The sequence below is a fragment of the Agelaius tricolor genome, unplaced genomic scaffold (assembly GCF_023055355.1).
Source record: "Agelaius tricolor isolate 1412-34295 unplaced genomic scaffold, bAgeTri1.0.p SCAF_5, whole genome shotgun sequence".
NCBI lineage: Eukaryota > Metazoa > Chordata > Aves > Passeriformes > Icteridae > Agelaius > Agelaius tricolor.
Genome location: NW_027269265.1, coordinates 25,614,375 through 25,630,904, shown reverse-complemented (window position 1 = coordinate 25,630,904; position 16,530 = coordinate 25,614,375). Strand labels below are relative to the sequence as shown.

Below are 16,530 nucleotides of genomic sequence, written 5' to 3'. Positions count from 1 at the left end.
AAGGCGACATCGACCGGAAGAGGCCCTTTGCGCATGCTCGGCCCCGCCCTTCGGCGCACTCTCCCGGCGCGTGCTCGCGCTGCCGCTGGGCGCCGCGCCCGGCCCCGCCCCCCGCTGACGGCGCGGCCGCGGGGGAGGAGCTCCGCCCTCCCTGCCCCGCCTTAAGGCGGCCCGGCGCAATTCCCTCCTGTGCCGCGCGGGGTGCGCGAGGGACGTTTACACGGCGCCACCTTAACGACGCAGCGGTCCCGCGCGTGCCCCGGAAACGGAAGCCAACGGGGGCTGTGGGGTGACGGCCAGTGCTGACGTTTCCCTGGTCGGTGGCGGTCGCCGCTCCTCGCGATCCAGCGGAGTCTCGCTGGGCAGCCTCGCCCCGGCGGGCTGGGCTGGGCTGCGCTGGGCACGGCTCCGCCGCGGACCCCGCGCCGCGCTCCTGGTGAGTGCACGCACTGCCGCTGTAGCCGCTCCGTAAGCGGGACCGCCTCCGGCCGCGGTGTTTGGTGACGCGGAGGGGCCCCCCGCCCAGTCCCGGCGGGGAAGGAAGAGACACCGGTGCCTGCCGACCCCAGGAGGGGCGGTGGTCTGTCCTGCGGCAGCCCGGGCCGGGAGGGGCTCTCAGTCCGCCGGAGCTCCGCGGGAGCAGTTCTGGGCCACCCGGACCCGGCCGCTGCCGCCCACAGCACCGGGACGGGACTCGCCCAGCCGGGGTCCGCCCGCTGTCCGTGCCAGCTCAGGGCAAAGGCAGCGGCCGGGCACGTACACCGGGCTCTGCCCTCATCACTTTTTCCGAGAAAACGAGGGCATTGGACTGTAAGCGAGACAGCCGTTCTCGGCTGCTGCCTTAGGAGCGCCTTCCCGTCGTCAGCCGGGTAATTTTAGAAGGTGGAAACTCGTGAGTTGAGGTTGAGCCTGGCTGCCGTAGCTCGAGGCATTCCCAGCTGTGAAACAGCCGCTTCTCCCTTACAGTGTTAGACTTGCAGTTGGTCTTAATCCGTGTATGTGTACATGTAGTGCAACTTTATTGTATAGTTTTTAAGTGTTCGTTTTGCTTCTTATCTTTTAAAGCAGCTGTTTAAACTGCTGTTACCCGTTAAGCCTATTTTTTTTTTTCCAAAACCCTGTACATTAGATATTGCTAGTTTAGCTAGAGTGATCTGGTTGGAGGGTTATGCTGGGTGTGTGGGCAGGGGTGGGCAGTCTGTCTCCTCAGAATTGCTTCACTGCTGGCTGGCTATGCCTTAGTAAGACATGCACTATTCCTGCTGCGCCTTTGTCGCTGGAATGCCCGTTTGTGGTTGAAGCACAGAGCTCTTGGGGCTGCAGCAGACCATGGCCTGGGAGCTCAGTGTGGCGGTGCCAGGCTGCTGCTGGTGGAGGGGATCAGAGTGCACAGACTGCCGTGCTCAGCCCTGCTCTGTGTGTCTGTGGGGTGCTGCGTTCAGGGTGGACTGCCCAGAGCTGCAGCTGCTCAGCACACGCACCTTCTGCACTGCAGTACTGCTAATGCCCGTCTGGCTATCTGCCAGCCCACGCTGGCTACCTGCTAAAACATCTTCTGTGTCTTTGTGTCTGGAGTGTGTCTCTCAACTTGGATGGACTGTCACAAGTTCTAGTAATTTCTGTACTTGACAGCCCTTAGAAATTCTGATGACTTACGATTTTTTAATGTGCTAGTAATAGCACATTTTATGTAAAAATGCTGAAACTCATCTCCTTAGCAAAGGATTTGAATTATTCCTGTGGTAAGGCTGTTGGAAGAAGCTTTTGGAATTCTGCAGAGGAAACATTCATTTATTAGAACATAATTAACCTTCTGTATTTGGAGATCTGTAAAACTCTGGAAACTAATTTTAAATATTGAGTATTAACATGGCTGGTATGTTGGTCATCCTATCAAATTTCTTTGCTAATATATCCAAGTTTTATAGTTAAGTGCTGTCACTGGTTGCCGTTTTAGCAGCTCAAAGCTTACTGAGGTGCAACACTGTTTTTAAAAGTTTGGAGGCTTTGTTTTTTCTTACACATTGTGATTATCACAGAAAATTATCTGGAAAACGTTTTGAACATCTGTCTTGCTGAGACTGTTTGGTAGAACCTATTGAGGTTTAAAATGCTTTTTTAGAATTATTCTGCAATAATATGACTTCTATGCCTTGTAAGGAAACCTTGGAGTTTTACCACTTCAGATAACATGTAGAAGTGCCCTTCCAGCAATGTAAGCAGATGGACATAAATTTCTATTAGTGTACTGTGGAGTACATTAGTGGAACAGTAGAGTATTTGCAAATACTCTGCTGGCAGAGTTCCTTAAGAAACACAGACTTGTTTTTTAAATTAATATTGAGATGGCATTGTAATGGATATCATTGCTTGTACATTCAATGTACATTAAATCTAAAATGTGTAAATATATTTGTGTCATTTGTCGTACCCAGCTCCTGTACTTACACTGGATTTATTTATCCTACATCTTCTGAAGCTTCTGCAGACTTTGTTCTGCATTGTGACCTTAGTATCAGGGGAGTGTGGGTTAGCCTGGCAGGTATTTTTGGGGTTTTGTTGCTGGTTTAACCTACCAAGTTGGTAACAATAGTAACTCTCAATTAGACAAAGCAGTCTGGAGGTTGGCTTACATGGGAGCCTTGTTTTAGCTCTTTTGGAATATATATTTTATTATTTATAGATAATAAAGCATTTTAACATTTTAAAACATTTTAAGTGGTGCTTTTTGGGGTTTGTGCAGCTGATAAATCTCAATGTGTGTATACAGTGAGCTGCTTTGTTAGCCATATTGATGGCCTGTAAATTAAATAAAATCAGAATGTAGGTAGTGGTGCATTCTTCATTTCAGTAAATGGACTGGCCTTTCTTCTCACTTGAGGCAGGAGGAAGTCCCAAAAATCTTTGAAACTCTCATCTGTTTTGATTACAGAGACTCCCATTATTGAGAATTTGGCTTTCAGTACTGAAAGGAGGAGCTCAAATGTGAGATTCCAATTTGGGCTATCAGCTAGGAAGTAGTTTCAGCTGAGTACAGGAAAGCAACACTGAAAGTGGAAGATAAACATGAAGTATTTGAAGTGCTTCATTTCAGCATTAGCTGTGGTGTTGCAAATTTTTGTTCTTCAGACAAGTTTTGGTTTGCCCTTAATCAGAATTTTAGATTGCTGATTCTACCATGCGTTCTCCTGAATATTTTGCCTCCTAATATAGGGAGTGGAGTGGTTTTGCATGTTGACTAGAATGTGTACCCTTCAGAAATTAACTTTTTATGGTTTTCTAAGTGTAAATTTTGGTATGGTTTAGACTTATATGTGAGATTTGTGTTTCTAGTGAGCAAAAATAGTCTGTTTTCCCAATACAGCCATTAAAAACTACAGTATTAATTTTGCTTATTAAAATGCAAGTATGTTTCTAGGGTTACTGAAATGGGAAATTCAGCTTGATTAATGAAAGCTGATGCAACCGATAAATAATGTTGAATTTTGCTAGCAAAGTATTTTGCTTCTGGTCATACTGTCCTTGCAAGATGCAGTGTTTCTAGTCTGTTTTGCTTGATTTTATTCTGTTATGCAGCATGTTGCTGATAAGAGGATAAAAAGCAGCTGGCATTCTTTCTGGAAGTCTGTCTGGACTGTTTTGTTTGTTTTCCCATGGTGAATTCAATGCACATTTATTCTACACAGTGAAATCCTTCCTAATTGAAGTGTGGTATCTCAGTTTTTAAGTAGGCCATGAGAATTGCCTAAAATTAACTTCAGGCCAATATTTCCTAAAAATAACTTTAAAAAGTAAAACTTATGCACTTTCTGGAATGCAAAGCAGGATTCTTACCCAAAAGTTACTTGAATAATTAATTTGTGAAAGCATAGCTTCAACTAGTTTAAAATATTAAATTTTTTTTTCCAGATCCTTCTGAGTCGTACTTGAAGCCGCCAAAATGGTTCTGGCAGATCTTGGAAGAAAAATAACTTCAGCATTGCGCTCACTGAGCAATGCCACAATCATCAATGAAGAGGTATGTCGTGTACAAATGTCATGGCACTAGCACTGGAAAAGTTCTGAGAAAAAGTTCTCACAGGCTGATGAGAAGCTTGAAGTGGGCTACCTAGACTTTCTTTATCTTCAAGTAAAATTTCTGCTAAAGGTTTTAACCCTCTAACAGTACTGCCTGAAATTAAAACTAGATTTATATGTGGGTCATCACCTCAGACATAGTGGGTCCCATGGTCAAAGGTTCCTTGAGCCTGGTGCTGTATTTAGGGAGATTAGTGTCCTGTGGAGGCAGTGTGTGCCTAAGGGTGGATGGAAGGTAGGTGCCTGCTCTGGTTTCTGTGTGTGTGGGACAGGCAGACTATGCAGATGTGTATTAGGCTGCTAGAAGCTGAGATGTGGAAGAACAAATGTAAGGTTTGTTGTCTGAATTGTGAGGAATGTGTTGCGTTGCTGCCTTTATGTTCAAACCAGTGCATGGTTCTGGAATTTTGTTTGGCTTAGCATGGCCTGTATTTTCTCTAAGTAAGAGTTTGGAAATAGAACTCGGTGTGTTCTGTCATAGGAGTTCAATGCAAGATGGAAAACTAACTAATGTGATGGTTTCAAAGTGTCTCTGAATACATAGATTGCTAGAAATTCTTTTCAGGTGGAAAGATGTGTGGCTTAAAGTAACTAAAAAATAGGCTAATTGAGAGCTGTAGGGTTAGAACTTACGCATAAAGAAAATGTTTTAATGTATCTTCTGCCAGGAGAAAAAACCTTAATTGAATCAAATGCAGCCCAATTAATTTTTTCAGCAATGGAAACTTTTATTCTGCAAGAGCTCAAGATGTGAAAATGAGGCCGTTTATGCAGGTGTTACTTTCACAAAAATCTTTATGTTCAAGACTTTGAAAACTCAGAATAGACAGGGTTTCTAGCTGAGGCACCTGCTTGCCTAAAAGGCATACAATCAGAGCAGCAGTCCAGTTTCTGAAAATTTAAGTAGCAGGGTGTCCATCTTTAGCTAAGGAATGCTGTAACAGAAATGGTGTTGTGATCTGAGGTGGTTTTTTTTGGTGTACTCTCTAAGGAGTACCCAGAGGGGAGTTCAGGAAGTCTTGCTGCCATATGAGCTGTGGGCCATAATGCAGTAAGAAGTGTTTTGTGTTAGTGTTCTATAGTGTGCTGTTGTTACAATTGAGAACCCTTCCCTCTCAGATTTAAATTGTTTTTCCGTAGGAACAAATGCACAAACTTTTTTTGTGACAGTTGATTTCATGATAGGACTACATGCATTTAATTTGTGAAAACTGTGGTTATATCATAAATAGACTTTCACATTCTTATTTTGATCTAATAGTGGCCTAGTTAATCTCTGTGTATTGTAAAACAATTTTTCTGATTTTTCTTTTATATTCCAAAGGTTTTAAATGCTATGTTAAAAGAAGTATGTACAGCATTACTGGAAGCTGATGTTAATATCAAACTTGTGAAGCAACTTAGAGAAAATGTCAAGTAAGTGAAATAATCAAAATGCATTTAACTTTTGATATTTGTAAAAGTTGTAATTTGAGGTTACAAAAGAACAACTAATTTATAACTTAATATGTTGGGGTTTTTTTAGAAGCACACAGTTTACTTTGAACAGGAAAACAGCTGTTTGAACTAAATGTTTAGCCAGTTCCATCAAAAGAGTCTTTGGTCAAATTTAGCCATTTATTGCTGTTACAGGCTTGTTTCAAAAATCTTTTGCTGTCGTCAGTTGAGTTGTCTGATAAACAAGTTCTTCATTACTTCCTAGACACATAATCTTCACATGTTCTCTGCTGGCTATAAATAAATCTGTGTATGTGACTAGCACTGTTACTTTGCCTATTTTCAGATTAATTTAAGTAAATACAAGTCTGAAAGATGCATTTTAGAAACCTGTTATTGTGCTCTGCATAAAAATGTCTCCAATGCATGTAACTTCTTAAGTACATCCTATCTGAAAACTCAGAACAAATCAGGGTACTGTTGCAGTTCCAAAAACTCTATTACTAGGTTCAAGTGATGCTTTAAGTTATGCTAGTGTTCCATGCTTTTCTCAAACTCAGGTCTGCAATTGATCTTGAAGAGATGGCATCTGGCCTTAACAAAAGAAAAATGATCCAGCATGCAGTCTTTAAAGAGCTTGTTAAGGTAGGACTTCAAAATTCTGCATTGCATCACTTTCCTTGTACAGTCTGGGCTTGGAAGTAGTGCAGTAGCAAGGAAAGCTTTTAGGTGGTTATGTGGTACCTGCAGTCAGGTTTTCTGATGTGAAAGCACAACTGCAGTACTGCAAACAGCAGTATTCTCATTGAAACTGCATCCTGGGCATTTCTCAAACTAACTTCAGTTTAAGCTTTGAATTCAATTGTTCTTATTCTTCAACTGAAATGTAAAGACAAGAATAAAGTACTGCTAGCTTCTAGACTGCCTCTGGTTGTCCCAGAATACAGCTTTGCTACCCTAATGTTCCAACTATTGATAAGCCTTTGGAAAAGTGATGAACAACAACCCAGCAGCTCAGTGCAACATGTCTCATTAATCTGCCTGCTTGGTCAAATCAGGACTTGAGTGTGTGTCTTCTGCCCTCTTTCCAATTTACAGTGTAGTCATTTGCTCCTCTGTAGTCTGTGCCCACAGATATGGTGGCTCTCAGGAACGTATCTACCTTCTACTCATTTCACAAGTGAGGCAAGAACCCTACAAAGCCCTCTGTGCTGTAGGATTCTCACTGGAAGAAGCCCATCCTGAGCAGTGACAAGAGGGGTGGAGGTCACCTTTCTGTGTTGGTTGTTACCCTTGTGCCATATATACAGGCCACAGCCTGACTGTGCTTGGTGTTACAAAGAAATTAACACTGTTGTTGTTGCAGAATTATTATGCAGAACCTTATAGATACCTTGTAAGGACTGTTGTTGTTCATAGTAAATCAGCAAAAATCTAAGCCAAATTAAGATGAGACTGTGCAAAAACTGTTTTTCTCCTTTGAATATGAAACCAGGCACCTAGCATTACTGTGACACCAACTGTTCTGTGCTTTCTGTGCTTTGTTCTTCAGCTTGTAGATCCTGGAGTCAAGGCGTGGACACCTACCAAAGGAAAACAGAATATTATAATGTTTGTTGGTTTGCAAGGAAGCGGTAAAACAACAACTTGTTCAAAGGTAAATGCAGGGGATCTCTTTGCATGGTTTTTGATTTGTTTGTTGGGTTTTTTGGGGTGTTTTTTTTTTTTGCTTGGGGAAGCTGGTGGTCATTGGGCTCCTTAGGTAGGTTTGGCTTGTGATCTGTGCTGGTTTTGTTAGTAGGAAAGTTCTAACTCTCTACATATGTAGAGATATGTTTGCAGAGGGGTTTCTGAGATGAAATGAATGTTGAAAGTAAAATTCTTTTGGGACAATTTATGGCTTGTAGGACTTCCTTCAAAGATTTTTAAACTGAACTCTTGATGAAACAATACCCTATAAGAGAGTCTTTATTTGTACTTAGTTAAACCACAACATTGTAGTTCACTTTCTAGGTTTAAAACTAAATACTAAGAATGGGTGTTCATGCCATTACTTATTTAGAAAAACAGTGGAATTTGGCCTTTGTGTTAGATACAAGGTATCAGTTAAGTGTAAGTTGATGTGAAACCTCTTCCAGCCCCAGATTCGTCGAGGAAATTTGTGTTTGTATTTTTTTAAGGCTAAAAAAAGAATACTCTGAATCGACATATGTTCACATCTGCAACAAGGCCTTCCCTCTTTGTTAGTGTGAGGTCAAACAGCATACCATTCCTTGTGGGATTGTCCCCCTTCCTGTGACAGAAGTTGTAATCCCTGCTTTCCATTTTCCAGGAACTTCCTGGGCTGTTTGTGCTCCGCTGTGTTGCTTCTCCAGTAGATGTCAGGGTAGTTAAAGTCCCCCCCCAAGAACCAGGGCCTATGACTTTGAGGTTGCTTCAAGCTGCCCATAGAAAGCCTCATCCACTTGCTCCTTCTGATCAGGTGGCCTGTAACAAACACCCACAACAGCATCACCCTCACTAATCTGCCCTTTTATCTTAAACCATAAGCTCTTGACTCACTCATTCACCCCAGGACAGAGCTTGGTACATTTCAAGTTGTGAGGAGAAATTATCCTGTGGAGAAAAGACACATCTTCATTGTTTTTTGTCATCTCCTTTTGAGATGCACATATAGTGAAATATTCAGCATGGCCTGCTCTGATTTCAGAAGACTTTCTTAGTGCTTATGTAGGTGAACTTTATTTTGAACATTTGTATTTAGTCAGTGTTTTGTGAATATATGTAGCAGCCATGAAAGCTGAGTGTTGTAGGAAGGTTAAGGATTCTGTCCACTGCTTTAAAGCATGTCCTTTCAATGGAAATATCCTTGTTCCTCTGAAAGTACAAAAACATAGAGCTGTACAAGTTGTAGCCATTATGGTACTGGATATTGAAGTATTGCATTGGGTAGTTTCTACATGCTAGTCCAATCTGCAGTATTAACACTAAGAAGAATTCAGGAGTTAGTAAAATGGGAACTTAAGTTATTTGTAGTCATTCCTAGAGATTGCCATTTCAAGAAATTGAAATCAGAAGCAGAGTCAAGCAGGTGTTTTCATCTTGGCATTAATAATTATTAATAATATGCTTTCCTAAATAATGGCCATGCTAACCATGAACAGTCTTACTCTGTGGCCTCACTTATAGAAGGGCTGGTTTGAGTTTGTGTCCTCTGTGTGTGACTTGAGGCTGTTAGAAGTGTCATGTCAATGGGACTTTGGTGTAACTACTTGTTTTGGGTTTCATTTCAGTTAGCATACTTCTATCAGAGGAAAGGCTGGAAGACTTGTCTAATATGTGCAGACACATACAGAGCAGGTAACACAGACTTTAATGATGTAGTTCTCTATCTATAATATTTGAAGATTTCCTTAAGTAGTCCCTTGACTATACCTGTCTTACAGGTGCTTTTGACCAGTTAAAGCAGAATGCCACAAAAGCAAGAATTCCCTTTTATGGGAGGTAAGCTTCTTTCAGAAACACTTAGGAGAACAATTCAACTCAGTTATGTAGTGTTCTGTCCTGAACATTTTGCACTAAACCCCATCTAGCATGGCCTAATTGTTTTCATTTTAATAATATATTCTGGGTAATACTTGCTCTGATCAGATGAACATTTGTCCAGTTCAGTATATTGTCAGGAGTAGCAGGTAGGATAGTGTACTAAGAGATCAGGTGCCCAGGAATAATTCCCTATGGTGCTTAATCAATGTATAGCAGCTCACAGACTTTTACCAGACATGGCCAGATTTTTGAGAAGTATCTCACAGATCAAAGGATATAATTTTTGGATGCTTAATTTTTATTATCAAATAGAGACAGAGGTGGACCTGGAATGTCTTTTTATAAAGCAGTAAATAACTTTCCCCTAAGATTTACTGAAAGTGAACTGTCTAGATGCTCAGCTAAATCCTATTTGAGAGAGGGTCTTGTAGAACTTACTGCAGCTTCCAGCAGGTGAGACAGACTTCAGGCTTTGTGCTTCAGTTCACTGAGCAGTAAGGGTAAATGGCTTAGGAAGACGTATTTGTAACCAATTTTTGCTTTACATAAGAGGAGTTCCCTCTTGAAATCCAGATAGACTTATAGTTAACAAGTTTATAGTCAAATGATGAAATTCTGAATCTTTGTTTCTCTTTTTGATCAGTTACACAGAAATGGATCCTGTAATAATTGCCTCAGAAGGTGTTGAGAAATTTAAGAATGAAAACTTTGAAATCATCATTGTTGATACAAGTGGACGTCACAAACAAGAAGACTCTTTGTTTGAAGAAATGTTACAAGTTGCTAATGCCATAGTGAGTAGTTTTGAGAAATACAGTAACTTGGCATTTGATGACAGTTGATTAATCTTTATCCTAATGTTCTGTGTGCATTTTGCTTTAACTCCTAGATGATATTAGAAATTACAACAGATATGAATAAGAAAAGGCTAAACGACCAGTGCTTGTTAGTTTTGTGATGGTTTTAATTCTTCTATTCTTCTGATCAAGGATGCTTGTGTATTGTCAGACTGCCATTCTTGCTTTAACTTTTCCTTTTCAGGATCTTTGCATTGAAAAACTAGATGAAAGAGCCAGTCTGGTCTGGTTTCCTTTAACTATGAATACTAAACTTTCCGTGATTGTCACAAATAATTGCACTGAGACAGAGAAGATGATTGGATAACTTTCAAGAGTTTTGATATGTAAATGAAGTTGTTGTTTCTATGGGTTTAAAAAGTCTGGCTATTTGTTTGACTCTGTGTCTTGCATAACAATATGACACTTCCCACACAATTCCTGGTAATGCTAACTTATTTTTAGAGGAATGGATGTCTTAAATATCTGAATGTAAAACCAAATTGAAGATGTTAGTTAATAAGCGCTTGTAAATACTAATTATCTTACTGGCTCAAGATACTGGCTAAAATCACTTGAATCATAACTAATAAGCACAAGCATATTAAATTGTAATATTTTGTGTTGTAGATGAATTATATAGTCATTCAGCATCAGAATTTTTTAAATGGTCCTTAGATAATACTGTTCATAAAACAGTGGTCCTGTTTTAAACTCTAGCATACAGCTCTTATATACTGTTATTGCAGTAAGTTCTGCTCTGAACCTATATAATAATAATAATAATGCATGAATATTGTTTAGTAAAGCAGGAAATGATTATTTTGTGTATCTCATTTCTCCTAGCAACCAGATAACATTGTTTATGTGATGGATGCTTCCATTGGCCAAGCTTGTGAAGCTCAAGCTAAAGCTTTCAAAGACAAAGTAGATGTAGCTTCTGTAATTGTCACTAAGCTGGATGGACATGCCAAAGGAGGTGGAGCCCTTAGTGCGTAAGTACTAATGGGGTATAACAGTGTCCAACATCTGGCTGTGCACAGCCAGCTGTGAAATGTGTTAGTGTTTCACAGAAACCTGTCCTGGGGAGTGTCACTGTCACACTGCACAGAATCTAAGTTGGTCACAGTCACACTTAGATTCTAATCCTTCTTCTGTGGGTAGGATCACCTGCTGATTGTACTTAACATCAGCATTCAGTGATAGGATGTTTTTTCAGTACAGTAGTTTGTATTGTCACAGGTCAGACTTTTGTCTTCTGAAGTCAGCATCGAGCAATATTCATTGCCTATTGTGTATTAGGCATTTTTCCAGAAAGATAAATTTGGGCTCAATAGATATGACTTAAATGAGGAGTTTTACATCTCAAGAGATTTTTTTCCGAAAGGGGAAAAACTGTACCTCATCATATGTGACCTTAAAACTACAATGCAGATCAAACTTCTGGATTGGCAGTGTCCAGAAACTTGATGAAGAGTTGTCTGCAGTCATACTTACCCCAATTCCATTCTTGTTGGACTTTCCATGTCCTGTATCTTGGCAGAGTTTTGACCAGAAAATGCTACATTTTATATTCAGCATTATATGATTGTTTCAACTGCCTTTCAATGCTACAGCTTGTCGGGAGCTGTTTGATCAAAACAGTCAAAATAACTGCCCCTGACTTGCTAAATCCCTGCTTGTCTTTGACCTGAAGTGTTAGAGGTCCTACACTGCCATGTGTATTTTGCTTTATCTGTAACATAATGTTGGAAGACTAAAGCTTTTGGTATTTTCATTTTGCTCTTGTTCGAGTTGTCGTATGCTTGTGTGCTTTAAGTGTGCTGTGTTTGCCGTGTACTGTCTGTGGACTGGAAACTAAATTTTATCTAAAAGATAGTGCCAGTGTGGTGGAAAGGTTCTAAGTTTTCTTATGTCTGAGCTTTTTCCTGTGTTGAAAATGAGATTGTCTTTTGTATGAGGTGCCTTGAAGAAATTGTGATCAATGCCTGTCATCTGACAGTATTATCATTAGTATCACTGTATATATCAGTAATAGCCCAGTATTAGGATAAACTGGAGATGATTTATTTTCCTTTATTTCCTCTCAACTTTCTTAAACTCAGCAGTGAAAATTAGCAAATTCTATTTCTGATTTTTTTCCAAACAGAGTTTGTATTTTACTAACTACTAATTAGAGAAAAATCTTTTTAACTACTCTGAGCTAAACACCCAAGTGTGGGGTGTTTTTTCATTAATAATTTGAGGAATAAGGCAGATACTTCAGATAGAATGCATAGTGTTGATGATGCCTAGCTGATTATAGTATAAAAGATGAATGGTGTTTGAGAGGCCATTTCATAAAATATATTTTATTGCAGAGTTGCTGCCACAAAGAGTCCTATTATTTTTATTGGAACTGGCGAGCACATAGATGACTTTGAACCCTTTAAAACACAGCCTTTCATCAGCAAGCTGCTTGGTATGTCCAATGTACAACTGTACTTAAAAGACACTTAGAACTAATGGAAAGTTAATAATGGATAATGGAAAGTCAAGGTGTATTTTTTTAATGCTAATTTCAGATCTGTTTTCTTTATCCAGGTATGGGTGATATTGAAGGACTGATAGATAAAGTAAATGAGTTAAAGTTGGATGATAATGAAGCACTCATAGAAAAGCTAAAACATGGTAAGTTATTCTCAAGGTCTGAATTGCAGATGCTTTACAGTGACCTGACCATGGCAGGTGGTCTGTGACAGAGACCACTGAGTTCATTTGTGCTGTGTGTAGACACAACTTGTTCATGCTCAGTGAAGAACAGATTTTCTTTCTCCAGTAAATGTGGCAGCCAAGTAAATTGAGTTGTGTTTTTCAAACAAAAATCTGTCAGACTACAACTGCAGAAAAACTAGCTTAATGGTTCAGCATGTGCCATCTGAAACTGCTTAGCCATATGAAGAGTGAAGAGGTTTATTTATCTACTTATCTATGTAGTATAATATTTACCTTATGAATACAAAGAGTAATTAAAAAAGGATAGTAAGAGCAAAATGCTGGTGTGACTTCCACTAACTTTTCTTTTGTTGTTGTGCTTCAGGTCAATTTACATTAAGAGATATGTATGAACAATTCCAAAACATCATGAAAATGGGACCATTCAGTCAGATCTTGGTTAGTTATCCCCAAAATAATTTTATTTTAAAACTTCTAATTGAAATTTGTTATAATCTGTGTTCTGTTTTTAAAAAGGTGAAATTATTTGCCTACTGCAGTATGCAACTACTGAACTAACAGTTGCTGTCTATATTTTTTTCTGCTTAATAATGTTAGCTTTGCCTATTCTGACACAGCTTTTGTTTCCCTTTCTTGAAACAAGGGCATGATCCCTGGTTTTGGAACTGACTTCATGAGTAAAGGCAATGAACAGGAATCAATGGCAAGGCTAAAGAAACTCATGACTATTATGGACAGTATGAATGATCAAGGTAATACAAATTTCACCCTCTGTTTTTTTTCTTGATTGTTGAACAAGCTTATTTAGAGAGATGTTTCTGGAAAAATTCATATTGCAGCATGTACAACGACAGAAAATGACAAGAAATATTTAACATTCTTGGGAATCGCAAGGAGTACATGTGTCTCCAAATTGCTTCATAAATCTAAATATCTAGAGATACTTTGCCTGTTGCTGCTCTGTCTTGTGTAGAGTAGGTGGGATTTCAAATAATTTCCATTCTATTGGAAATCAATGTACTTTTATTCATTGTATTGTAACTGTTCATAAATTATAAATGCTATACTTGTAAATTGATAAGGTATGTTAACCTTTAATCTGGCATTGCTGTCTTTTTCCTACTCACCCTCAAATTTACTTGGTGACATAGTCTGGTCTCTGGAATTCAAAGTGTTGTTTCTATTCCACCTAGAATTCCTTTAGTAGTATGCTCTTACCCTTGTGCTAAACCCATTAATATGGCTTAAGACCAAGTATCCCAAGAGCATAATTTATTCATACAGCTTTTTTTCTGTCACAGTTGTTAACATATGAAGATAAGAGCTTCTTAGTATTACTTCCTAGAATGTTATGCCTCAGTGATTTATGTAAAATTTTGCATTGTCACTTTTAAAACTTAAGTTTTTATTCTGTGTCTCAAAATTAAATTCTCAACAGTGAAAACAGGTTTGATGTTTGTTACCAATTGTAACAGTTTTTAATGTCAGTGACTCAATGGATTTTTCTTTTCCACACTGTAATTGCAGAACTTGACAGCACAGATGGTGCCAAAGTTTTCAGTAAGCAGCCAGGAAGAATCCAAAGAGTAGCAAGAGGCTCTGGTGTTTCTACCAGAGATGTTCAGGAGCTATTGACCCAATACACTAAGTTTGCACAGATGGTGAAAAAGATGGGAGGCATCAAAGGGCTTTTCAAAGGTAAAAACAACTCCAAACCAATACCAAAAACCCCACTTTAAAATTTATTAACTAAGGCGGGAGGTCACTTGATGTGTGTACACAGAGGAAATGAGAAAACACTGATTAGGGAGAGGAGAAAAGTGAGTTGTAGCTTGCTCATTTTCACAATGTTTGAAATTTCTTTTATGTCACTGGTAAGAGCTGCACTGTTCTTCATGACAGCAGTGTGTAACTTAGCAAGGAAAGCTACTGTATTTCTATCAATGCAGATTTGATTGCTACTACAGTACTAACACTTCAGTCTGGTTTGTGGAGTGCAGGGAGTGTTGATCCTAAATGGACTTTTAGTGGCTGATGTAGTAACTTCTAATAATGGGCTCATGGATATGAATCTAGAATTGGGAGGTAACATTTGGATTTATTTTATTTCTAGCACCATTTGTTAATCCACTTTCTTATGATTGCTCTTTTCTTCTTATTTAGGTGGTGATATGTCCAAGAACGTAAACCCATCTCAGCTGGCCAAACTGAATCAGCAGATGGCAAAGATGATGGATCCAAGAGTTCTTCATCATATGGGTATGTGCTGACTTTTTATAGCTTCAAGAGAGGACTGTCAGTTATAGTGGAGCATTTGAGATACAGAAGTGAGGAAGGGGATGAGAGACTATCTGCAGTATATATCAGTATTAAGTATTTCTGGGGTTTTCTAACAAGAATCAGAAAGTTGAGTCCAAATACTTTGCACTTAGCAGTGCTTAATCTAGTCTTTCATTTGGATTCAGCTCTCAAAATGAGTACTTGCAATGGTGAAGGATGTCTGTGGTAAAGCAAATCTTCCTAGATTTCCCTTCTCTTCTAAGATTTGCTCAAGTGATTAAATTTGACAATAGCAACTTTAAATAAGGACTCCCATAACTGAACCTTCCTGATTGATAATAGTCATTCCATCAAGTTTTTTTTCTTCTGTCTAGTTCTTAATGCACAAATCTTCTTAAAACCTACTTAAAGCCTGGTGTTTTGCAGACCTTTCTGTAATTACTCACTCCATTCTTTATTTTCAATAGCTGTTTCAACCTGGTTTCACAGTTAGGGCTTCTGCCTTTGTATATTACTGGAATAGTGTGTGTACAGTAATGATACCTCAAGCAAGAGAGCTGTGCCTCAGAGTTCATTAACACTTTCATGTTCTCACTTATTTTCTGCAGGTGGCATGGCTGGTTTGCAGTCAATGATGAGACAATTTCAACAAGGTGCTGCTGGGAATATGAAAGGCATGATGGGATTCAATAATATGTAAAGAAGCCTTAATACAAATGGACTTGGTTGACTCTACATTGCAACTTCAGTGAATGAATTTGCTTTCTTCCTTTTTACAGTGATGAGAGAGTGGTCTTTTGAAATCTTACCCAGCTTCTCAGTTTCTACATCTAATTTCTGAAAACTATTTTTGCTTAAATTAGTTCCTCTCCACTAATAACTGATGGCACAAAGAGCAATTCAATTCAATAAAACAAAATCATGATGTAAAATTTTAATATTTAGAGACACTTTTTAATCGTTTACATCAAATGGCAGCCATTATATTTGTAAACAACCCTGATCTTTGGTTATAGTAACATAAAATGTCACAAATATACTGTAAAATAAAATTTAAGTGGTTATAAACAAGGGAATGGCCTGTGTCTTCAGTTCCTTTTAACTGTCCTTTTAGTGTGTAATGAGATTGTTTTCTTAGTTTGATTTTTTTTTTTTTTTTTTTTTTTTTAAAGACTGTTGTAACTCATGTTTGGCATAATGATAAGAATAGCCCAGTACCTAAAAATGTGCTGTTGGTGCTCATCTGTGGAGCATTTTTAGAATGTGGATGTGCTGTGCTCAGGTTTGTACAAGACTTTGTAGTATAGAATTTCATCATTCTTCCCCTATACACAAAGAATCAAGGGACTGAAAAAATACAGGTGTGCAGATACCAAACTGTCTTGTATACTGAAGATAATCTTCATACCAGGCTGCCAGTTAAGCAGTTCCTTTTTTCTGGAGGTAATTTCTAAAGCATATTAGGTGGAATTCTGTGCTGGTACTGAACTTTAAAACAGAGAGAGCTGTAATTCACAGAGCATATTGCCCCAACTCAGCTACATTCTAATCTTAATTTCCTATAGCAGTTTAATATTTCAGTTTACTCTGTTGATATAAAAAGGGTAGAATCCACAGGCACAATTCAGCAACTAGGTAG

The 16,530-nt window shown here is 39.0% G+C and overlaps 1 protein-coding gene across 6 annotated transcripts; it reads left to right on the top strand.

The window, feature by feature from the left end:
• The first annotated feature begins 267 nt into the window (after nt 1-267).
• Nucleotides 268-15,967, top strand: SRP54 (signal recognition particle 54). Of its 6 annotated transcripts, none has more exons than XM_071426892.1 (16): nt 270-436; nt 3,910-4,018; nt 5,402-5,493; nt 6,075-6,159; nt 7,067-7,171; nt 8,808-8,874; nt 8,961-9,018; nt 9,704-9,854; nt 10,743-10,891; nt 12,257-12,357; nt 12,480-12,566; nt 12,976-13,049; nt 13,255-13,363; nt 14,139-14,309; nt 14,775-14,870; nt 15,500-15,967. In XM_071426892.1, the coding sequence occupies exons 2-16, from the start codon at nt 3,941-3,943 to the stop codon at nt 15,589-15,591; spliced, it is 1,515 nt and encodes a 504-aa protein (XP_071282993.1). In that variant the 5' UTR covers nt 270-436; nt 3,910-3,940; the 3' UTR covers nt 15,592-15,967. The 6 variants fall into 6 exon arrangements, with proteins under 6 accessions (XP_071282998.1, XP_071282993.1, XP_071282999.1 ...); XM_071426896.1 differs by lacking the exon at nt 270-436 and adding an exon at nt 443-869; XM_071426895.1 differs by lacking the exon at nt 270-436 and adding an exon at nt 443-882.
• Nucleotides 15,968-16,530: the final 563 nt, after the last annotated feature.

Bases quoted from the DNA above. Each gene is read 5' to 3' on its own strand.
- SRP54 (XM_071426892.1), top strand. From the start codon at position 3,941: ATGGTTCTGGCAGATCTTGGAAGAAAAATAACTTCAGCATTGCGCTCA. The intron at 6,160-7,066 runs GTAGGACTTCAA...TTTGTTCTTCAG, and splicing joins TCTTTAAAGAGCTTGTTAAG to CTTGTAGATCCTGGAGTCAA. The intron at 13,050-13,254 runs GTTAGTTATCCC...TCTTGAAACAAG, and splicing joins GACCATTCAGTCAGATCTTG to GGCATGATCCCTGGTTTTGG.